General features: G+C 47.7%; 1 protein-coding gene across 1 annotated transcript in view; it reads left to right on the forward strand.

Moving 5' to 3' along the window:
- Window positions 1-19468, forward strand: part of WDR62 (WD repeat domain 62) — a gene marked incomplete at its 5' end in the record, with an annotated part of 926258 nt that extends 906790 nt beyond the window's left edge. The window contains one exon of the mRNA XM_069207611.1: window positions 17919-19468. Within this exon, the coding sequence (XP_069063712.1) occupies window positions 17919-18170 (252 nt within the window). The remainder of the gene's footprint in view (window positions 1-17918) is intronic.
- Between the last annotated feature and the right edge of the window lie 5283 nt (window positions 19469-24751).

Consider the following 24751-nt stretch of genomic DNA (forward strand, 5'->3'; position numbering starts at 1 on the left):
CTGCCATTTACACTGCACCAGGTCACTTATATGTCAGACCTTCCAACCCTGAAGGCTAGGTGCGTGTGAAGACACCCCTGCATTAGCAGAGGTGCCCTGCAACGTACAGGACTATTTTCCCAGTCTGTGTGAGTGCGGGGACGCTATTTTACGCGTGCACTGGACATAGGTCAATACCTATGTCCAGCTTCACAATGGTAACTCCGAATATGGTCATGTAAGGTGTCTAGCATCTTGGAATTATGCCCCAGTGATGATTTCAGCATTGGTTGTATAATTCAATGCACTCTGGGGGCTCCAGAGTGGACCTCCAGTACTGCCATAACACCCTTCTGAGGTTTTCCAGGCAGCCCCAGCTGCTGCCACCTCACAGACAGGTTTCTGCCCTCCTGTTGCTCAAGCAGCTTGAGCTCAGGAAGGCAGACACAAAGGTTATAACCTCTCCCTTTGGAAATAGGTGTTACAGGCATGGGAGAGTGGTAGCCTCCCAGACCCTATGGAAATGCTATGAAGGGCACAGATGGTGCCCTCGTTGCACAATCCAGTCTAAACCGATTCAGGGACCACCAGTCCCTGCTCTAGTGCGAAACTGGACAAAGGCAAGGGGAGTGACCACTCCCGTGTCCTTCACCACCCTAGGGGTGGTGCTCAGAGCTCCTCCAGAGGGTCCTTGGGTTCTGCCATCTTGTTTTCAAGATGGGCAGGGAACTCAGGGAGCATCTGAGTGGCCAGTACTAGCAGGTGACGTCAGAGCCCTCCCCTGATAGGTGCTTACCTGGTTAGGTGACCAATCCCCCTTTCAGGGCTATTTATGGTCTCTCCTTTGGGTGGTTCTTCAGATTCGTATTGCAAGACTCCAGCAGGAATCCTCTGTGTCCTTTACTTAACCTTCTCACTGAATAAACTGCATTTAGACCCTCCAGGAACTCTACAAACTGCAACAAAAAAGCAAAGATGACTTCTGCAACATTGTATCTTCAGCCCCTGCCAACAACTGCAACTGTTTCCCGGTCGTGCATTCTCAGAGGACAGCCTGTCTTCAGCCTGCACCAGAAGAGCGAAGGAATCTCCCTTGAATGTAAGGAGTCACTTTCCTGCTTCAGCAGGCACTCTTCTGCAGGGACGACTGGTGGCTTGGGTCCCCTCTCCTGAACAAGTGCGTGGATCCAGCATCACGGTTGGTGGACTGAAGTGGTCTAGACGGTCCTGAAGTCCAGCTCCCCAAGTTTGGTGGATGTAAGAGCTTGCCTCCCCCCGCAAGGCAGTACCCCTGTGCACTGCGTGATTTGCAGTTGCCAAGGCTTGTGTGCGACCGTCCACGAAGTTCTTCCAGCACAGCACAGCTCCAGCCCCTATCATTCTTTCCTGCGACGCACAGCTCCCTGAGTGGTTCTCCGGCAGCGTGGGATCCCTTTGTGTCGTTCTGCGTGGGCCTCCATTTGAACCTTCTTTGTCCCTGTGCTCTGGGACTCCTGTGTGCACTGCCTGGTCTTCCTTGGGCTCTCTGGACTGCGGAGAGCCCCCTCTGTTTCTCCCTCCTGGGTAGAGTCGACCTGGTCCTTTCTGAGCCCGGGCAGTGCCGTTTACCGCCAACCGAGAGCTTTGTGTTTACGAAGGCTTGTTGGCGGGATCTCGCGACGCAGACCAGACTGCAATCATCCATCCTGCGTGGGACATCATCTGCATCAACCAGGAACCCGCATCCGTCTTCTTGGGTGCAGTACTGGCTATTGTTCTTCGCCAGTGGTTCTTCTTTTGCACCTTTATCCGGGTTAGCAGGGGCTCCTGTTCTTCCTGGACTCTTCTGTGCTTCTTAGACTTGGTCCCCCTTCTTCCGCAGGTCTTCAGGTCCAGGAATCATTGCTGGTGTCTTGCAGTCTCTTCGGGTTCTTGTAATATGTTCTTTCTCGTTTTCTTGTGTGTTCTAGGAAAGTTCCTGTGATTTACTCTTAATTTCCTGGGGTGGGTTCTATTACTTAACGTTGGTGTTTTCTAATACTCCCAGCGCCCCTCTACACACTACACTTGCCTAGGTGGGAAACCGACATTCGCATTCCACTTTTTTAGTATATGGCTTGTGTTCCCCCAGGCCCATTTCTACCTTTTATGATTTTCACTATTTGCACTGTTTTCTAACTGTTTACTTACCTGTTTTTGGAGACTAGTGTATATATTGTGTATATTACTTACCTCCTAAGGGAGTACAGTCTCCAAGGTATATTTGGTATATCGACAAAATAAAGTCCTTTTATTTTTGTACCACTGAGTATTTTCTTTCATGTGTGTGAGTAATGTATGACTGTAGTGATACTGCATGAGCTTTGCATGTCTCCTAGTTAGGCCTTGGCTGCTTATCCACACTACCACTAGAGAGTCTGGCTTCTAGACACTGACTACATACATTAATAAGGGATAACTGGACCTGGTATAAGGTGTAAATACCTTTGGTACCCACTACAAACCAGGCCAGCCTCCTACAAGGCTTTCCTGTGGTTGTTGGATCAGCCGTCTTTTTTTAGATCAACCATTGTTATGCTTTTTTTGTAAGGTTTTCAACATGTCTCCACCTTCTCCTTTCAGTATGCCTCAGAGAGACCTCACATTCCCAATTTCTACTCTTTGACCACTCCATACCTGTGCATCGGGGCTCCTCAGCTTCAAGACAATTTTTCTTGTTGCCATAACATCAGCATAGCAAGGGAGCGACCTACAAGCTGGATCCTAAAAGAGTTCTTTGCTTTTATATCAATCATACCAGGGAACACTTTGTGGATGCTCAGCTTTTCATTGGGATTCACTGATGTGAAAAAGGGCATGGGAGTGCAACAGAGGACAATTTCTCATTGGATCGTTGTAAGGAAATGCCTCTTTTGTGTGGTCACCCCTAAGTTGTACGACTGATGCTGTTGGTTTTTCGACTGAGTGCACTGAGGCCTGCTAACCAGTGCATGTGACATTGGCTATACCCAATTGGAATAGGCCAACTTACCTGTAAGTCCCCAGTATATGGTCCCCAGGGCCTGTAAGTTGGAGTGCCCACAGGTATTGCAGCACTGGTTGTGCCACCTGGGTATGACAAGTAAAATGAGTCTCCTAGTCCACTGTTGCAGACTGGAAGGACAGTTTCAAACTGCTTGCCAGACTCTGTCCCACCTGGTTGGTCTCTAGTGCCTAGAGCCTGTCTGTGTTTCCAAGGCCTTTGAGAAATGCCATACCATAAATCCCAGCATGCTCCGGAAAAGGTTCCTGAAGCTCCTCGTTGCCTGGGTCAAAGAAAGGTAAAGCAGTACAGAAAAGGACCTAGTCAAGGTTGATTGTCCCTGTGAATCAAAACCTGCTACACCCTGGCCAAGAAGAAGCCTCCAGAAGGCCTGAGGATCTGTATTGCCAGGGCTGCTACCACTGCACTGGCACACGGAGTACCTGTCCTTGACATCTGTTAAGCTGAAACATGGGGATAAGTACAAACATTCATGAAGCGTTTCTGCTGTGCATGGAAGGTATTGCTTTGGCATCTATACTAAAAGTGAGGAATCTGTGGGTATATTTATCCATGAGAAGAACAAATTACTTATCTCCTGTAATGTTGATTCTGGTGGATACATAGTCGGACAGCAGATTCCCTCACTGCCCTCCTTGCTTCATCCTGTGGAATGGTATCTTTTTCCCATCTTAAGAGGTCCCAAATTGGAGATCTGTATACTGATACTTCTGGTATTATTATGCTCTCTCTGAGAGCATGCACAAAGTTCAGTGAAGAGGTTACTAACCTCCGCTAGCGCCTTATCTGGTAGAGACTCTATCTTGCCACAGATTCCTTATCGTAGACTATTCCCCGGGCATCAGACTGTTTCCAGATGTTTTTTAACAGTACCCCTGCTTCCTTGTAGGTGGCATCATTCATCTTGGCGTCAATCGCACCAGGAATATGTGCGTGTTGCCTTTATAGGTGCCACCCCCAGCACACTGATGTAAGTTCCTTTCACAACTTTCCACACCTGTACCATGGAGCCACAGTGAAGACTGACAACCAGTGTGAAATTCTAAGACCTTTAGAAGGGTAACCCTCCCACTACTAGTGTGGAAGTCTCTCCTCCTCTTTTGAAGAATGAGGTGGAGAAGAGAACGCAGGCAGTGTGATGTTCTGGCCTACATGGAAACAGAATAATATTTCAACTAGAAGGCTTGAGGATCACTGGGGACCTAGGATATTAACCATAACAAAAATACAATGGTAGTTAGTGACAGTACTTTAGATGCAAAGAACCAAAAGGCGAATAAAATGTATTCAAAGGAGTTTATGAAAAACTATTTCAAGACGCATAACAGCGCAGTGAATATTGGTGAAAATAAACGTGTTGGGAGATCTCTGTAGAGGTAGTACACTCAAGTGATAAATTGTGATCAGCAAGTGTATCAACAAACACATGAACAGCATGGCCCATTTCATCAAGATCTCCACAGTCATTTGTGGACAGTATTTTAATGATGATCCTGCCATTTGTATTGGGATCAAAACACCATTAACTTAAAAAAAAAAAAAAATAACCAGACCCTATATCATTGTTGAGAATTGGCTATAATGGGATATACTGTTCAGTTATATTATCCCAATTTAACACTTGAGTGTATCACCTTTAAAAAGCACCAAGAATGTTTATTTTGCACTAAGATTCCCTGCGCCACGGTGTCTTGTAACTGTTTTTCATAAACTCCTTTGTATAAATTGTATTTGCCATTTGGTTCTTTGCATCTTATGTATTGTTACTAGGGACAAGCGTGCTTTTTTGTTATAGCTACATGGAAAGGGGTCACAACCTTCAGGAGGTAGAAGATGTGTCCAGAGTACCTGCTTGTCCGGATAGAAGGTGGTGTAGAGAGTCCCTGCAGTTCTCTGATCCTCCTAGCTGATGTAATGGCCACTAAAAACGCAGTCACAGGTGGTTAATAACCAGAGAGGGCAATTGTGCAGTGGCTCAAAGGGCATGCACATTAAGAAGGTCAGGACAAGGTTTAAGTCCCACTAGGCATAATGAATGGCCTGGGTGGAAACATATTTTGCAAAGATGTGTTGGTCCAGCAACCATAAAAATGCTGAAATGGCCAATAAGTCCCCTTTACCTGTGCCCAGGCAAGAGCACTGCTGGGCCAAGGATAGAAGCAAAAGGAGAACTTGAGAAAGTAGTGCAGCAAGAGGACTGATGTTCCTAGATGCACTCCATGCCACAAATGTATCCCAGCGGCAGGAATATACCAACTTTGCGGAGGGATGCCTGGCTGCCAAAATAACCACAGATTTCAGGATGAAGGTCAAAAGGTGTCAACTATTGCCGCTAAATCTCCACGGATGAATGGTGTGGAGGATCAGGTGCATGACCCTCCCCTGTTGCTGAGACCTCTTGAAGGGTCAGTCTGATCAGGGGACCAGTTCTGATGCACAACAACTCCGAAGACCAGTCTCTCCATGCTCAATCAGGAGCCACAAGAGTGACTTGGGCCCGGTTGTTTGTGATATTTTTGAAAACTCATGGGGGAGAGGGGTTGATATTGACAGAAAGGTGTACAAGATTCCTGAACTCCACTTGTGATGAAAAAGTTCTCCGAGCATTAGCCGCCTTGGAAGCTCCAATATACAAAATTGTGGACAGTGTGCGTCCCCAGCGGTGGCAAACAGATCTAGACAAGGCTCTCTCCACTCTCTAAAAAGACCTTGCACTGCATTCAGGTAGAGTTGCCATTCATGATCCGCTAGGAATTGTCAACTGAGTTGTTCCGCCCTGACTTTCAGAGATCCCACCAGGTGTTGAACCACCAGGGAAATGCACTAGCATTCCAGCCTGTAAAGAGACACAGAGATGCTTGACAAAGGGTCCACGATCCTACCCTGCCCTGTTTGTTTCAGTACCACATTGCAGCAGTGTTGTTTGTGAACACCTGCACCAACCTGCCCTTGATTAAAGGAACAAAGGCTTTCAATGCCAAGCAGATCTCTCAACTTTCCTACAGGTTGATGTGAAGCCCGGACTCTGCCGGAGACCAGAGTCTCTGATCTCCACTTCTACCAAATGGCTGCCCCGTTTAAGGAGTGACACATCTATCACAGTCAGCTCTGGTTGGGGAAAGAAGAGGGATCTGCCACTGACCCAATTACGGTTCGTCAGACAGCACTGCATATTTTTTGCAGTTCCCTCTTAGATCTGCACCATGCAGAGAGACTTCTCTAATGCTGTGCCCACTGGAACTTCAGGTCCCACTGCAGAGCCCTTGTGTGCCAACATGCATGTGTCACAAGCAAAACAAAACCCAGGATAGAAGCTGAAACATCGGTATCATAGCCTGAATATCCTGGACTTGCAGCTCAGGAGGATAGGCCTGAATCTGAACTGTGGGTCAGATGTAAGGGAGCATCTGAAAGGGAGTCAGGTGTGATTTTAGCAAATTGATAGTGAATCCATGCGAGTGCAGGAGGTTCGCTTTAGTTGGGAGGTGGGAGACGACTGCCTGTGGCAAACCCACTTCAACAGTTAATCGTCGAGGTAGGGAAAGACTGGAACCCAAAACTTTTGCTGATGAGCTGCCACCACCGCCATCACCTTGTTGCTCACCCGAGGGCCTCTAGTAAGGCCAAATGGGAGCACAGTAAACTGAAAGTGCTCTTGAACCACCGTGAACTGCAGCTAACATCTGTAGGCAGGCAGGACAGGAATGTGGAAAAATGCGTCCTGCAAGTCCATCGCTGCCAACCAGTATCTTCTTCCAGGCCAGACAGGACTTGAGCGTGGAGGAAGAGACTGAGAAGACACAGATCTAGGATAGGACAAAGGCCTCTTTCCTTTTTGGGCACTAGAAGGTAGTGGCTAGGAGCAACCACAACCTACTTCTGATGCCAGCACCCTCTCAAGTGCTCTATTGGCCAAGAGACCCAAAACTTCCACTTACTGACGGAGCAGGGAGAGGTGGTCTTACATCAGCCAGTTTTAACTGGGTGGCATGGGTGGAGGGGTGGTCACAAACTGGATGGAGCCGGTCCTTTAGACAATCTATAAAACCCAGTAGTCCGATGTTACAGACATCCAGTGGTGCATGTAATGGCCTGTGCTCCGCCCCACCCCCCAAACATTGGAGATGTTCTTGGTTGTAGGAAGGCAAACTAAAGGGGTTTGGGGTCTATAGCTTGGCTGCTGAGAGGGCCGACTGGCCCGAGCTGGCTACCTGTTCCACATGGTTATGGAACCCACGTCCTGGCCCATTAAAAGGCTGGGCAAGCCTGTTGGCTGTGGTGGCTGGGAGGTAATGGACACAGTTATCCATGGCCATAGAAAGGGCGAACTTGGGTTGGCAAGGGGCCATGGAGAAACTGGCTGTAGCTCTGCTATCCTTAAAGCCCTCCAACACTGAGTGCACTTTCTGTCAAAAAAGACTAGAGCCATCAAAGGGCATGTCCATAAGCAAGGCCTGGCCATCCCCTGAAAAGCCAGTGGTCCTCATCCAGGCATACTGCTAAAGGGCCACCGATGACAAAATCACTCTACCCAGTGAATCTGTTGTGTCTACCCAACATTATATGGCAAACTTAGCTGTGCCCCTCCCGTCAGCAGTAGCTTGGGAGAGTATGGCTCGAGCCTCCTCCGAGACTATAGCCAGCACTTGTGCAACCAAATCCCAGATCGTGTGGGAGTATCAATCCAAGAGGCAGGTGGTATTCACCAACGCATTGCAAGGCTGGCAGAAGAGAACATCCTCTTTCCAAAGGTATCCAGCTCCTAAGATTTCCTATACAGTTGAGTGGCAGGCAGTGTGCCAGGCCTGACCCTAGAGGTGGAGGCTTGAGCCAACTAGCTCTCCGGGGTGGGATGCTGGGTTAGTAAATTGGGGTCCACAGGAGCATGGTGGTGGCAGCGGGCAATTGCCCTATGTACAGGGCGAACGTGGCAGCAAGGATCCTGTGGGGGTCAAGGATCCAGTGGGGGTCCTCTCCCAAGCCCGTGGGGACCAAAGGCGCTACAGAGTTGTCAGACCACCCAAATATGAGGTGCCTGGCTCCATACAATTCTTAAGATGGGTGGGGGTTGCTCAGGCTCTGGTAAAGTTAGTGAAGTGCAGATTGGACCCTGATTCAGGCTCTGCGAAAGCGAGTGGCCTGGTGTGCTGACACTCCTGCACCTCATCCAGTGACTTAGAAACTGTGAAGTCGAAGGTCTCTTCAACTTCTTGTATTTCGTCTTGTGGTGTGACTTAGCTGACAACTTAGAACAGGACAACAACTGGCAGGTGTGGGTCTGTAAGCGGTTTTGGGACCTTCCATGCGCTTGAAATCTTGACTGACACATGGTCGTCAGGCGGTGAGACGCTTGAGGGAATACTCCCTCAGTGCCTTCGGATTCATGGCACGGCAGTAATCGCAGGTCTTGGAGTTGCTGTCCCTCTGCAAGCACCACAAACAAACCAAGTGTGTGTCTGTTGCAGACATCTGCCTGTGACCTGCAGCACATGGTTTAAAACCATTTTTGGGGGGGGAAATCTCTTGAAAAAAGTTTGACAAAGTTGATAAAAAGCACAGTCAAAAAGCAACTGAGGGTAGCTATTTAATGATGAGCACTGTCTGGCGTGGAAAGGAAAGATCTCATGTAACCATGCCTTGGTGGCACCTGTATAGGCACCTCACACGTCATTCCGGCGTGGCCAATTTCGGAACTGAACTACAATGCCTACCCGCACGCAGGGGTACTGCTCGAAAACATCCAGATTCTGCCTGAAGCGTGGGGAATAGTCTAAGGTCAAGGATCTGCGACTAGAAATCTCCATCAGATAGAAACTGACGTCCACTCGAGGGGTGGCACTTATATATGGCTACATCATTAATCCCAGGGCAGAACAAAGTCAGCGTGGAGCCACACTGCACCATCCACTGGGGTGTGGGAGCAATGTGATGAAAATCTTCTGGATCCAGTCTCATGCTTGGGATATTCTAAAGGTGAGGAGTCTATGGTTAAATAGAGTATCCACTAGAAAGAACGTTATTGAAAGTAAGTAACTAGTTCATTTTGATAAAGTACAAAGAAATGATGGAAACATGCATACTTACAATACTCTAGCTAATTCTTGTAGATCAAGTAAAGTGTAAATCTGATAGAGACTTCTAGCTGCAGATTCCTTACCTTAGAAATTCCCAATGTCAGCTTGAAATCCGGAACATTTGCTGAGCAATACCCTTGTGCGTGCCGTCGGGTGGCGTCGTTCAGATCTGCTTGACGTCATCAGCGTCGTTGAAGCTGTTCATGACATCAGTCGCCTAGAAAGGCACCACTCAGGCGTGCGTATGTCAGTTCTTTTCCTTCCGTGCTGATTAACGCAGATCTGAAAACGGGCTGCCCACTATTGTTTTTCACAGGCCTTTTTCAGCCTTTTTGTCGAAGATTTTTTGGTAGTCTGTGTAGGGTGTCATCTATGAAAACAGAGTTCAAGCCGTGCGGCTCCTGCCATCACGTTATGTCGGTGACGAACCCCCATAATGTATGTCTCGTGTGTCTGGACCGAGACTACGACTCTAAGTTGTGTTCCCACTGCCGGGCCATGGCTCCGAAAGCCTTTAGGGAGTGGTCCCTAAAGCATATGGTGGCCTGGCACTCAACGTCGGTCGGCGCAACACCTCCGAGGTTACGGGCCTGGTCGAAGTGGGGGTCGCTGCACCGTTCCTGGAGCCCCAAGTGTGAGAAAGTAGCCTCTTTCTAGCCTTGTTACCCCCACTTTTGGCCTGTTTGTGAGTGTATGTCAGGAGTGTTTTCACTGTCTCACTGGGATCCTGCTAGCCAGGGCCCAGTGCTCATAGTGAAAACCCTATGTTTTCAGTATGTTTGTTATGTGTCACTGGGACCCTGCTAGTCAGGACCCCCAGTGCTCATAAGTTTGTGACCTATAGGTATGTGTTCCCTGTGTGATGCCTAACTGTCTCACTGAGGCTCTGCTAACCAGAACCTCAGTGGCTATGCTCTCTCTTTACAAATTGTCAATAACAGGCTAGTGACCAATTTCACCAATTTACATTGGCATACTGGAACACCCTTATAATTCCCTAGTATATGGTACTGAGGTACCCAGGGTATTGGGGTTCCAGGAGATCCCTATGGGCTGCAGCATTTCTTTTGCCACCCATAGGGAGCTCTGACAATTCTTACACAGGCCTGCCACTGCAGCCTGAGTGAAATAACGTCCACGTTATTTCATAGCCATTTTACACTGCACTTAAGTAACTTACAAGTCACCTATATGTCTAACCTTTACCTGGTAAAGGTTGGGCGCTAAGTTACTTAGTGTGTGGGCACCCTGGCACTAGCCAAGGTGCCCCCACATTGTTCAGGGCAAATTCCCCGGACTTTGTGAGTGCGGGGACACCATTATACGCGTGCACTACACATAGGTCAATACCTATGTGTAGCTTCACAATGGTAACTGCGAATATGGCCATGTAACATGTCTATGATCATGGAATTGCCCCCTCTATGCCATCCTGGCATTGTTGGCACAATCCCATGATCCCACGGGTCTGTAGCACAGACCCGGGTACTGCCAAACTGCCTTTTCAGGGGTTTCACTGCAGCTGCTGCTGCTGCCAACCCCTCAGACAGGCTTCTGCCCTCCTGGGGTCCAGCCAGGCTTGGCCCAGGAAGGCAGAACAAAGGACTTCCTCAGAGAGAGGGTGTTACACCCTCTCCCTTTGGAAAATGGTGTTAAGGCAGGGGAGGAGTAGCCTCCCCCAGCCTCTGGAAATGCTTTCATGGGCACACATGGTGCCCATTTCTGCGTAAGCCAGTCTACACCGGTTCAGGGACCCCTCAGCCCTGATCTGGCGCAAAACTGGACAAAGGAAAGGGGAGTGACCACTCCCCTGACCTGCACCTCCCCTGGGAGGTGCCCAGAGCTCCTCCAGTGTGCTCCAGACCTCTGCCATCTTGGAAACAGAGGTGCTGCTGGCACACTGGACTGCTCTGAGTGGCCAGTGCCAGCAGGTGACGTCAGAGACTCCTTCTGATAGGCTCCTTCAGGTGTTGCTAGCCTATCCTCTCTCCTAGGTAGCCAAACCCTCTTTTCTGGCTATTTAGGGTCTCTGCTTTGGGGAATTCCTTAGATAACGAATGCAAGAGCTCATCAGAGTTCCTCTGCATCTCTCTCTTCACCTTCTGCCAAGGAATCGACTGCTGAATCCTGCAAAACTGCAACAAAGTAGCAAAGACGACTACTGCAACTCTGTAACGCTGATCCTGCCGCCTTCTCGACTGCTTTCCTGGTGGTGCATGCTGTGGGGGTAGTCTGCCTCCTCTCTGCACTAGAAGCTCCGAAGAAATCTCCCGTGGGTCGACGGAATCGTCCCCCTGCAACCGCAGGCACCAAAGAACTGCATCACCGGTACCCTGGGTCTCCTCTCAGCACGACGAGCGAGGTCCCTTGAATCCAGCAACTCTGTCCAAGTGACTCCCACAGTCCAGTGACTCTTCAGTCCAAGTTTGGTGGAGGTAAGTCCTTGCCTCCCCACGCCAGACTGCATTGCTGGGAACCGCGACTTTTACAGCTACTCCGGCCTCGGTGCACTTCCGGCGGAAATCCTTTGTGCACAGCCAAGCCTGGGTCCACGGCACTCTAACCTGCATTGCACGACCTCCTGAGTTGTCCTCCGGCAACGTGGGACTCCTTTGTGTAACTTCGGGTGAGCACCGTTTCACTCCTCTTCGTAGTGCCTGTTCCGGCACTTCTGCGGGTGCTGCCTGCTTCTGAGAGGGCTCCTCGTCCTGCTGGGCGCCCCCTCTGTCCCCTGACGCAATTGGCGACATCCTGGTCCCTCCTGGGCCACAGCAGCATCCAAAAACCCTAACCGCACGACTTGCAGCTAGCAAGGTTTGTTTGCGGTCTTTCTTCAGGAAAACACTTCTGCACGACTCTCCACGGCGTGGGGCATCCATCCTCCAAAGGGGAAGTTTCTAGCCCTTGTAGTTCCTGCAGAATCTTCAGCTTCTACTGTCCAGTAGCAGCTTCTTTGCACCCACAGCTGGCATTTCCTGGGCATCTGCCCATCTCCGACTTGCTTGTGACTTTTGGACTTGGTCCCCTTGTTCCACAGGTACCCTCGTTTGGAAATCCATCGTTGTTTCATTGCTGATTTGTGTCTTTCCTGCAGAATTCCCCTATCACGACTTCTGTGCTCTTTGGGGAACTTTAGTGCACTTTGCACTCACTTTTCAGGGTCTTGGGGTGGGCTATTTTTCTAACCCTCACTGTTTTCTTACAGTCCCAGCGACCCTCTACAAGGTCACATAGGTTTGGGGTCCATTCGTGGTTCGCATTCCACTTTTGGAGTATATGGTTTGTGTTGCCCCTATCCCTATGTGTCCCCATTGCATCCTATTGTAACTATACATTGTTTGCACTGTTTTCTAATACTATACTGCATATTTTTGGTATTGTGTACATATATCTTGTGTATATTTGCTATCCTCATACTGAGGGTACTCACTGAGATACTTTTGGCATATTGTCATAAAAATAAAGTACCTTTATTTTTAGTTTATCTGTGTATTGTGTTTTCTTATGATATTGTGCATATGACACTAGTGGTACTGTAGGAGCTTCACTCGTCTCCTAGTTCAGCCTAAGCTGATCTGCTAAGCTACCATTATCTATCAGCCTAAGCTGCTAGACACCCTATACACTAATAAGGGTACTCACTACAAGCCAGTCCAGCCTCCTACACCAAGTCATCGTCTTCTCACTCGAGATCCTCTGGGCACTTGGGGAAGAGGCACAAAAAGAAGTCCAAGCGGAATTCGACTTCACCTCGCCCGTCGGCTGACGAGGCGAGTCTGGAACGTTGGCGTTCCATGCACGGTTCCGCAGAGCCAATGACAGGGCCAACTTCGAGCCTCTCCCCCTTTCCAGGAGCCAGAGCGACCCCCGCTCTACTCAAGGAGTATTATGAAGCCATGTATCTTGTATTTGAGTAGGCTGTCCCCGCTAGTGCACCTTCAGGCCCTGAGGGGTCGGCAGAGACCCAATCAGGTTCCACGTTGGCAGCTTCAGCCTCTGTGCTGGTAGGGTCTCTTGGATATGATACCGGATCCGTAACGACACAGAGTCCACACGGTCGGCCTCGCCTGGCGTCGTTGCCAACAGACACTACCGGCGCCCCCCGGTGGTACAAGCCTCATCCTCATACCTGATGATTGAGAGCCGGAACGACGTCATACGACGCTGATGCCGACGGCTCCATCATAAGCCAGATCATTGACTGAGTCTTATTATGATCAGCCAGGCATAGGTGAGGAATGGGAGGGGGTCTCAGGACCCTCTAGGGTATAGATTGGAGCAGATGGACTGGTATGAGGAGTGAGGAGAAGCCAGTGAACTGGACACCTCTCCAGATACTGGCATGCTCTCACCTCCTACCGTAGCTATGGAGGGGGAAGCTATTTATGCTATGGTGGTGCTTAGGGCAGCTGTGGTCTTTCACCTAGATCTGCCTACGGTGCCAGTCAGGCCAAACCTCCTGGCGGAGGTGCTTCAGCCGGGGGTTAGCAAATCGGAACCTATGTTACCCTTTAATGTAGCCCTCACTGATGTCCTGCTGGGTACATGGTTCAGACCCAGCATAGTGGCTCTTGTAAATAGGACAGTTGGCCGCCGCCATCACCCAGCTCCAAATGATCCTAGCATCCTCACCCAACATCCCACCCCAGAGAGCTTGGTGGTCCAAGCCTCTGCTTCCCCTTCCGCTTCCCTAGATAGGGAATCCTAGAGGCTAGACCAACTTGGGAAGAAGATGTTTTCCTTCTCCAGCCTGGCAATGAGGTCCGTAAACACCTCATGCCTATTGGGACATTTTTCCCATACTTTATGGGTTACGGTGCTGCAGGTGCTGCCTCAAGTCCCAGAGGGTGTACAGGACACTCTCTCACAAGCTGTTAAATATCCGAGAGGTGCAGCCAAGTTTACGATTAGGTGTGGTTTGGGCATGATCGACTCGCTGGGTAAGGCGATTTCATCGACGGTGACCCTTCGTCGCCATGCCTGGCTTCGTACTTCTGGCTTTTCAGGGGATGTCCAGTCAAACCTTATGGACATGCCCTTCGATGGGTATCGCCTTTTTGGTGAGAAGACAGACTCGGCGCTGGAGCGTTTCAAGGATTCCCGGGCTACGGCCAGGTCCTTGGGCCTCTCAGTTGGCCCATCGCCAACACTCTGCATTTTGTGCCTTTCGAGACTTTGGAATTTGCGGAGTACCACACCAGCCACTGTCCGCCGTCAGGTCAGCATCATGTGCAGGGGCCAGTTTGTGGTACCTTCAGACCCAGAGGGTCTGGACAGAGGTCGGCGGCCACCCAGCCCCCCTCCTCCACAGCGCCCAAGTCCTCCTAGTGTAATTCTGCAAGACCACACACGTCCAGTTGGAGGGAGGATTACATTTCATCTCCTTCACTGGAAGTCCATAACATCGGACAAATGGGTCTTGCAGGTCATACAGATGGGCTATTCCCTCCCCTTCCAGTCTTTCCCTCCCTCTATGCCTCCATTGAAAGAACGGCTGATGGAGGATCATTTAGTTTTGCTCCGCAAGGAAGTTACAGATGTTTTGGCCAAGGGAGCTATAGAAAGGGTCCTGATGTCAGAAGTAGGCAGTGGTTTTTATTCCCGCTACTTTCTGATTCCCGAAAAGAACTCGGGTCTTTGCCCTATTCTAGATTTACAGGACATCAATCTCTTCTTCAGAAAGGAGGAATTCAAGATGCTCACTCTGGCTCAAGTCTTGCCTGCTCTAGATCATGGAGACTGGAAGGTAGCTTTGGACTTACAGGATGTGTACTTTCACATCCCCATCCTTCCAGCCCACATGCGCTACTTGCGGTTCAAGGTAGGCCACAAGCATTTTCAGTTTACTGTACTCTCTTTCGGCCTCGCTAGTGCCCCTTGGTGTTAACCAAAGTGATGGCAGTGGTAGCAGCTCATCTGCGCAGGATTGGGGTCAGTCTTCCCCTACCTCGAAGACTGGCTGTTGAAGACTCCTTTGCTCCAGGCTGTCACCCACCTTCAGACTATAGCGAACCTCCTGCATTTGCTGGGGTTCACTATACCGGTGCCAAAGTGACACCTGACTCCCTCTCAGAAGCTCCCTTTCATTGAAGCAGTTCTGGACACAGTGCAGTTTCAGGCTTATCCTCCCGAGCAGCAAGTCCAGGATATTCAGGTTATGATACCGATGATTCAGCCTCTATCCTGGATTTTGGTGAGACAGACTCTGAGGCTGTTGGGCCTCATGGCCTCCTGCATTCTGTTAGTCAAATATGCCAGATGGCAGATGAGGGCTCTGCACTGGGACCTGAAGTTCCAATGGGCACAGCATCAGGGGAATCTCACCGACACGGTTTTGATCTCGAGGGGGGTGGGGGACTGCAAAAGATCTGCAGTGGTGGTTAGTGAACTGTGATTACCTTCCCCATCCAGATCTCACAGTAGTGAAGATGTGTCACTTCTGGGATGGGAAGGGCATCTGGGAGAGGTTGAGGTCAGAGGCCTCTGGTCTCCCACGGAATCCGGACTCCATATTAACTTATTAGAGCTCCGGGTAATCCGACTGGCATTAAAAGCATTTTTTCTTGTTGTAAAAGGGAAGATGGTGCAGGTGTTCACGGACAACACCATTGCATTGTGGTACTGCAACAAGCAAGGCGGACCCTTTATCAAGAGGCCCTGCGTCTCTGGACATGGCTGTAACAACAGGGCATAACTCTGGTGGTTCAACACCTGGCAGGTTCTCTGAACGCCAGGGCAGACAAGATCAGCCGTCGATGCCTAGTGGATCACAGAGGTGGCACAAGGACCCCTTCAGCAGTGGGGAGAGCCTTGGATAGATCTGTTATCGTCCACAGAGTGCATGCAGTGTCAGCAGTATTGCACGTTGGAGTTTCTAAGGCGGCACTCGCTCTGCAACGCTTTTCATCACAAGTGGAATTCAGGCCTCCTGCACACCTTTGTGCCCATACCACTTCTGCCCAGAGTTCTCAAAAAGATCAAGAACGACCAAGCCCAAGTAATGGTGGCTCCGAACTGGGCACGGAAAGTCTGGTATCCTGAGCTTCTGAAAATGAGCATCGATCCTCCAATCAGACTGCCTCTTCGGAAAGATCTTCTGTCACAGCAGCAGGGGAAGGTTCTCCACCCAAACCTGTCAACTCTGCGCCTTCATGTGTGGAGATGGAGCGGCGATATTTGACTGCTTTTGACCTTCCTCCTGAAGTCTGCAAAGTTATTCTGGCAGGCAGGCGTCCCTTCATTAAGATGGTATACGCCTGCCGTTGGAAGCGCTTTGTATATTATTGTACAGAAAGATCTATTGATCCTCTTTCTGAGATCCTTCTCTTTATTGTATCCCTTCCCCAACAGGGTTCTGCCCTTGGCACTCTCAAAGGCTATCTTTCTGCCTTATCGACGTTCTTTCAACTGCCTGATCAGCCTTCATTATTCAAATCCCCAATTGTAAATAGATTTCTTAAAGGGCTTGTACTTATGTTTCCCCTACGCCCTTTGTCATGCCTCAGTAGGACTTGAATCTAATCCCTACTTTTCTCATGTATGCTCCCTTTGAGCCACTGCACAACTGTCCCCTCTGGCTGCTTACCATCAAAACCGCCTTTTTTGTGGCAGTAACATCTGCCAGGAGTCTGAGTGAGATGCAGGCTCTTTCATCCAAGCCGTCGTATCTCACCATGTTTCCAGATAAGGTGGTACTCAGAGCTCGTGCCTCTTTAATCCCCAAGGTGGTGACCCCATTGGATCTGGGTCAGACATCACCCTGCACACACATTTTTTGCACCACCGCATCCCTCTAAAGATGAGGAGCGACTCCACGGGCTGAACCCAAAAAGAGAGTTGTCATTCTACCTTGACCGCACAAAAGTGTTCTATGTGGATGTTCAACTCTTTGTGGGGTACGTGGGAGCAAAGAAGGGTCAGGCAGTGCAGAAGCGAACCATTTCGCGCTAGGTCGTTCTCTGCATTAAGATCAGCTACGCACTGGCCAAAAAGCATCCTCCAGAGGACTTGAGGGCTCATTCCATCAGGGGCAAGGCTGCTACCACTGCGGTGTTCCAGTTTTGGATATCTGTCCGGCAGCAACGTGGGCCTCATTGCACACGTTTGCAAGGCAATTACTGCCTGAACAATCAAGTCTGTAGAGACGGACACTTCGCCCATTCGGTCCTACAGGACTTCCTAGTGTAAAAAAATCTGTCCGCAGCCCACTGCCTGGAGGTTATGGCTTGGGTATCTATTGTAAGATAAGGAATTTGCAGCTAGAAGTCTCTTATCAGATGAGCAAGTTACTTACCTTCAGTAAGGCATTAGCTGGTAGAGACTTTATCTAGCTGCAGATTCCTTACACCCACCCATGCGTCCCCGCTCTGCGGACAAGTCTAATAGTGTCAGGGATTGTCTGTTTCAGGGCCCTAGTTTATGCACAGACAAATTGTTGGTTCTTTCTGTGGCTCTGCGCTTCTGGCGTGGAAGCTGTGGAAAAGAAACTGACGTATGCACGCCTGTGTGGTGCCTTTATAGGCAAATGTGATGTCACGAATGGCTCCAGTGATGACAACACACAGATCCGAACGATGCCACCCGATGGCGCGCAAGGGTATTGCTGAGCAAAAGTTCCAGATTCCAAGCTGATGCCAGGTAATTCTAAGGTAAGGAATCTGCAGCTAGATAGTCTCTACCAGATAATGTGTTACCCAAGGTAAGTAACTTGCTCTTCTATATATTTCATAGCTTTCCGCTGTATGCTTAACTAGTACCACACAGGAGTCCTTCATATTTTATGTAAAGAAAATGAAAATGTTCTGTTAATTATTTTTTCTAATCACTGTATGTCTTTTCTAAAGGTAACTTCTTGTGCCGATATTGGATGCGTTCAAGAACAATTACAGAAGAAGTCTATATTCACCAAGGCCTTCTTTTCCATTCAAAGTCAACTGGACGCATTTGGGTTTGACCATGACATCGACCCTCAGAACTCTGATGAACTAAACTCGCTAGTGCAAGAAATGAAGAACAGTAAAGAAAATGCGATTGCTGGTTTACAATGCTATTATGAACTCATTTTGAAGATGATGCAAAAGAACATACACCGATAGGATTAAAATAGTTTAGGTGCTATTAAAAGAATTAGCTACTTTGGGAGGGCCGTCTGTATCACCAGGACTTTATCCTGTAACCTGCAGATGCAGAGTAATGAAGAGATCTTTCCAGAAAAATATCACTGGGACACACCGCCTGCAATAAGAAGCGGTCTTTGCCTTCTCTTCTGTGTGAAACGGTCCTGAAAGGTTCAGAGTACAAAATCCAAAGGCTCCCGAACTCGTTTGTTTCTGCTTTTTCTAATTCCTGCTCATACGTGATTGCCAAAACTGAAAGTGTAGCCTGGGTGTTTCAAGCTAAAGGAAAGCTGCAGTATTTTTCAATTTATAACTTCTGAGTCCTGTGTTATGCACGGAGCATAAATGTTGCTTCGTGCGAAATAGCTAGGGGCACAATTTGAAAGAGAGAAGATAATGAGAAATGAGAAGATGAGTATGCTCTGGATAAAAAAATGTGATGGCCTTGAGTTAAAGCAAAGTTGGTGAGGTGGTTGGAGGAGCATATGAATTACATGTAAAAAAGAGGTATTAGTCTATTTTGTGGAAGAGAACAAGCTGGCACCATTTATAAATGGGAATTATCTGTCCTGTCAGTTGATTCCCGTTGTGTGTTACCCACAATTTCCAATGTCCCTTACATGTTTCATTTCCCCCCAAAAGTTGAAAAATGAAATATGATCTGCACTGTATAATACTAAATAGTTATATGTAGCTTTTAATGACCTCTGGTACAAAATAGGAGGACCTGTAGTTCTCTAGAAAGCATGCAGTTAGGTCACGAGGCAGTGCGAATGTTAACCTGTTCTGCTTCTGAACATTGGGATGTTCATTATTTAAGATGACTTTAGTTAAATCACAGAAAGGGAGTTTACCGAAAAAATCTCTAAAAAAAAATCTTACGTCAAAAAAGGGCAAGCTGTACATAGTTGTTTTAAACAGTTTTTAAACAACTACATGTTTATTATTATGTGTGCTTCCACCACTGAAAGGTACTGTAAAGTGGTTAACGCCTTGTACTGTGTTGTATTTAAGTGAACTTTTTATGCATACGTTTATAAAATTTGCAAATGTAGTTTTGTTTTTACTTTTTTATGTTGGTACAGCTACTCCCCTACAGCGCCTAAAACATCACTCATTCACATTTATCGATGTATAAAGTAATATAGTAACCTGACTTGTACGTGCTTCTGGCTGCGCATTTGAAATGTTTTTGTTCTTATGATTAAAAAGTATTTAACATGTAAATTTGTAAAAAAAAAAAAATATATATAATAAATCCTTTTTGTAGTAAGTAACATGAATACGTTTATTTAATTCGGTCAAAAATACAGTTGGTAAAACAATTTCTAGTGTATCTCTTAATTTAGAAAGTCAAAATCTAAAAAACACAGAAGGCATAATCAGATTGTGAATTAGGTGGTGGACAATAAGGAAAAGAAAGTGATCACATGAAATGTTCATTTTTGTGTTCTGTAGTTGCAAATATTGTTTTCGTTTTAAATAGTTATTGTTTGGATGTATTACTAACTACATTTTCTCTTATTGCACATAAGACAGATCGATAAAATATTAGTAAGCAAAATAAGTGTTGCTCAAGCTATAATTATTCAGACATTTTCTAAACAATGGTATCTATTATGGAGATAACTATATTATTGTATATTTTTTTCTGATGGATATTTCTGGCCTTTAATTCCTCACCTTTAGAATATTCCCCGGTGCCAGACTGGATCTGGAGATATTTCAGCAGTGCGCTCTGCAGTGACTTCACACTATCCAAGAAGTGATGGAGTGGAGCTGCATATAAGCACCCTCCCTGCTCGATGATATTTGATAGAGACTTCTAGCTGCAGGTTCCTTACCTTAGAAATATCCCAAAGCATCAGACTGCATCTGGAAATTTTTTGTGAGCAGTACTTCTTCATGCGGGCAGGTGGCGTTGTCCGTCTCTGCATGGCATCATCCACACCAGAAGAGAGGTGCATGGTGCCTACATAGGCCCCATCATGCTGATGTCAGTTTTTTTTCATTCTGCTTAGTCAGCGCAGATCCAGGTAGAGCTACCCCCCAGTCACTTTTTGACTGACCCTCTTGTCGAAGATTTTTGAGACATTGTTTCCTGGCGTGGCAGGGATGTCCACGAAGAAGGCTGGTTTCACGCCCTTTGGTGCCCGTCACTGACAGATGACAGTGATGGATCCACACCTCATCTGTTTTTCGTGTCTTGAGCATGACCACAATGCCAAGACCTACACTGATTGTTGCACCATGCACCCCAAGGCCCTGAAGAGGCAGTCCCTCAAGCTCCTTGCTGCTCGACGTACAACTCTGTGACGGTCTTGATTCCAGTCGAGAGAAAGTCCCTGGAATCGGTCGCAGAGCCATTCCAAGCGCTTTTTTTTCTCTGTCAGTCATCCATGATTTATGGTAAGTCCCACAAGCATAACAAAAGCAAGAAGTTGAACAGGTCTTTGACTTCACCTCATTCATGAAAGGATTCCGATGAGACGGGAGAGTATTGGCATTCGAGGCCTGGCCCTGTGGTTGAGCTTGGGCCATCTCTGCACTTCACCCAGTTTTTGGGAGCCAGAGTGAATCCCCCACAACTCTGAGTTTTATGAGGCCATGCACCTCATATTTGAGTGGCGCCTTCCTGCTGGAGCGCCTTCGGGCCCACAGATTTGGGAGGGGCCCCTACTTGTCTTCCATCGGTGATTTTGCCTCCAGCACCACTTGGGGCCCCATGGATGGATCCAGACTGGCACCAGTCGTGCCACCTCAACCTTCTCCAGCGCTGGCTTCACTGCATACATCGCTGCTGCCCACCAGCGGCACAGTCCCCTCATCTCTGAATCCGACATGGAGCCGGATGGCCATCGTCCGATGCCAACTCCGGCGCCTACTGGAAGCATTTCCCTCTGGTCAGAACCTGTACCTTATTCCTTTGGGCTAGGACTTGTAGGTGAGTGGGAGGGCCCACTGGACACTGATGGATACCTGCCCCTAGATGTCACTGAAAAGTGGGCTGAGGATTTGGTGGATGCCAGTAGACTGGACACCTCTCCAGGTACTGGCTTGGTCTGTCCTCCTTCTGTGGCTATGGAGGAGAGAGCTTCATTTACAATGGTTGTGAGGAGGGTGACCTTGGTCCTGGACCTTCATCTAACCTCTGTGGCTGTCAAGACGAACTTCTTGATGGAGGTGCTTCAGCTGGGAGTTCAACTGCGTCTCCTGTGTTACAAAGCTGTCACGCACGTCCTACCTCGGTCTGATCCAACCCCTGCACAGGGGCTCCTGTGAATTGGAAATTGCCTGACGCCAACACCCCACCACTGGGGACCCCAAATTCCATATACATTACCCCACCCTGGAGTAGCTTGGTGGTCCACGTCTTCACTTCTAAAGTAAATTCTGGTGCATTCTAAGGGTGGACGGAGTTCCGCTATGCAGAATTCTGCAGGGTGCTAAAAAATCTCTGCAACCTCTGCCTCACTCCGCACAAATGAGCGGAGTTGTGCTCAGCCTCCTGTTCACACTGATTGGTGTGAGTAGCATGCTGCACATTGCACTGGAACGGCACCACGCTTTGCAGTCATCTTGTTTTTCCTATTCTGTGCATGGTGCTGGGCCTTCTTTTCACTCTACACTACATCTTTGCTATCCTTAGTTTATCCTACTTATTCTCCCCTGTTTTACATTTATTTCTTTAGTGTGTGTATTTCTGTTGGTGTGTTTTCCGTTTTGGCCTCTTTTTTATTTTCTGTGACTTTGTCCCTTTTTTGTTTTTCCCTAGCTTAACTTCTCTCTCTCTCTATTTCTTCTTATCTTTCAACCTGTCTTTCTTTTTATTCCCACCCAGTGCCATGGCGGAGCATGGGAGAGGGGCGCCAGGGGTTGCAGCCTTCACACCATTTTTTGTGAAGAGCATGTGGCCAAAGTTGTTTTTTTGTGCAGTACCACCCCCCTTCCATCTTGGAAGCAGGCGCATGAGTGGGTATGGCCTGCTAGATCGTCAGCTTCTGTGGGGAAGATTGAGCTGTTGCGTTCACCGATGTACTGAGGTTTGGCGAACCCAGCAGCAACTGGTGCACCGATGGGCCGATACCCTGGACTGGGAGCAGGACCTGCTCGACCAGCTGGGTGTCCAGGTTAGGGGGTATTGGCGAGAAGTGGTAATAGCCCAGTAATTATTACTAATTTTGTTGTGTGCTACAATGCTAATTTTTATCTTTCATATAGCATGCTGCTCACAATCAGAGGTAATTTGAGTTAACATAACATTACGAATATTATGTGATATCCAATTTGCTTGATGCTACCTAGCTCTGCTTGTTGCTGTAGACGCTCACTTGGGCTGATTACTTAAGAAGTTATGTTGACTCCTCTGTCCTCCTGTCAACAGGACAGTGATACTGTGGTAGTAGTAGTAATATAATATCAGTGCGTTAGCGTTCTTGGTATCTCTCTTTTTTTTTTTTTTGGTAGCTCATACATTTCCAAGCAATCTCCCAAATGATGTGTAGTATGCATCTAGGCAATTAAAAGGGAAACTGACTGAGCTGGCCCATCAGAATAGGTTGCTATTTGAGAAGCAAAGATCATTCGTTGCTATGCATCAGTATTTCCAAATGTAGTTTAGGAGCTTTGGAATAGGGCTTAGGTAAGGTTTCGGAAATTAGGAAAATGTCAACCCGATATTATAGGTGATCTGATTTAGAAAAGTACAGTGTCAATATGTTACTGCGTTAGCCCATCAAAATATTGTCCAGGAGATTAACAGTACCACCTAACTATTTTTGTTAACTTCTTTATTTCTTACATAAGCTCCAAAGGGCAAGAAGAGAGCATCAGATGGTCAGACCGAGGAGGGTGCCACATCCAGTGCTGCTGCAGGTGAAAGTGCCAGCGCTGCGGCTGACTGCTCTACTGGCCCCACTAAGTTCTCGTTAATATAATTAATTCTCTAACTTTTACCTCTAACCTTAAGAATAATTTTTCCTCCTTTCTCTTATACTGTGACTTTTTTCTTCAAATCCTCTTTGTTCTATTTAATGGTTATTTTTGTTATCCCTCCCTGCATTATCCTTTTTTCTATATTTCTTGTTTCTGTAGCTGACTTCCTGTAGCTTAAGCTTTCTTCTGCTAGGTTTTTAAGCTGTCCCTTTCCCCTGATTTTTATATCCTGTGAACTGGTACTGTAAGACTAAGATAACAGGTTAGATAGTCTGCTTTGAAGATTGCAGAGTTTGCAAACCCAAGCAAGCTCTTCTGCGTTTGTTGAGAAGGCTGTCTATTTCTTGCTCATGCTCAAATGACGAGAGAGTGGCCATGGTTATCGTGAACCCCCAATTCTGTGTTGTATGTAATATTCAGTATCCGAGAAGTTCTGATGATAGTGCAGCATGGCAGGAAAGTAGTATGAGGACGGTTCCGTTGAATTTGCCAACCAAAACCATACGTCCCTCATAGACCAATGTATTCCACCCCTTTATTGCGCTTCATATGACTCACACTCATCATATCTTTGCTCTTCCATTATGCTGGCTTGACTACTGTCTTTTCTGACATTGTCAACCAACAAAATGCCCAAAGTGATATTTAGATGGGAGAGAAGATACTGTGAACTGAACTGTAGTCCTGTATTGCAGTTGTATATTGAAAAAATAAAATAAAAACAAGGCAGTGTAGCTGGCATCTAAAATGTGTAATGGTTTTCCAGCTGCACAGGCCTCCAGTGTCAGGGCCAGCACCAGTGCTCCAGAAGACGCAGCAGCTGAAAGGGGAGACTCTGCGACGGAAGGGACGGGCGATGGTAAGTCACAATGCTTTGTTAGTGACAATTACTAGAATACCCAGTGTATTTGTTAAGTGAGGCAGATCCAACCCATCAACCATGATGTAGGAAGCTGGTTCTTTATATAGTGGACCAAAATGAGGTACACTGTGCAAAGAGTCCAAGCACTCCCCGGAGGTATCACAGAGGCACAAATGACAACCAAAATGCTCTCTTCTTGGGTAGTGTGGTCAAGCAGTTAGGCATATCAAAGGGTAGTGCTAAGAATGTAAGGCACACACTCATGCACTAAGTGAGACACACTCAATAAAGAAATCTGACAACAATATATAAAAATAACACTTACTTTTCTGCAAACTTTGAAACCAAGATCACCGGAATCAGGTAAGTACTTTTTGAGTTACGAATTTATATAGTTTTCAAAAGTTGACAGTGCAATTTTTGGAGCAGTAGTGTTATCCTATGGGAGGGGTGGAAAGCGTATACATAACAAAGACTTACAGGACAAATCTTCTGGAGTTAAGGTAAGTACCGGGCAAGGTCCAAAGCAGCACCAACAGGTCACTTCAGGGGGCACTGGGGCGTCTGGGTGCAGAGGTGCTTTTCAGTGTTGGGTACCCAATATTAGCCTATGTGGGGAAAAACATGTACTGCATGCCGGTACTTAGTGACGACCTGCAGGACTGTTTTTCTGGAGTAAAGGAAAGTAGGGGTAAAGGTCCAAACCAGCACCAACAGTTCAGATTGGGGGCCCAATGTTATCCTATGGGGGAAAAAAACACTG

This window comes from Pleurodeles waltl, chromosome 9 (genome assembly GCF_031143425.1).
Source record: "Pleurodeles waltl isolate 20211129_DDA chromosome 9, aPleWal1.hap1.20221129, whole genome shotgun sequence".
Lineage (NCBI taxonomy): Eukaryota > Metazoa > Chordata > Amphibia > Caudata > Salamandridae > Pleurodeles > Pleurodeles waltl.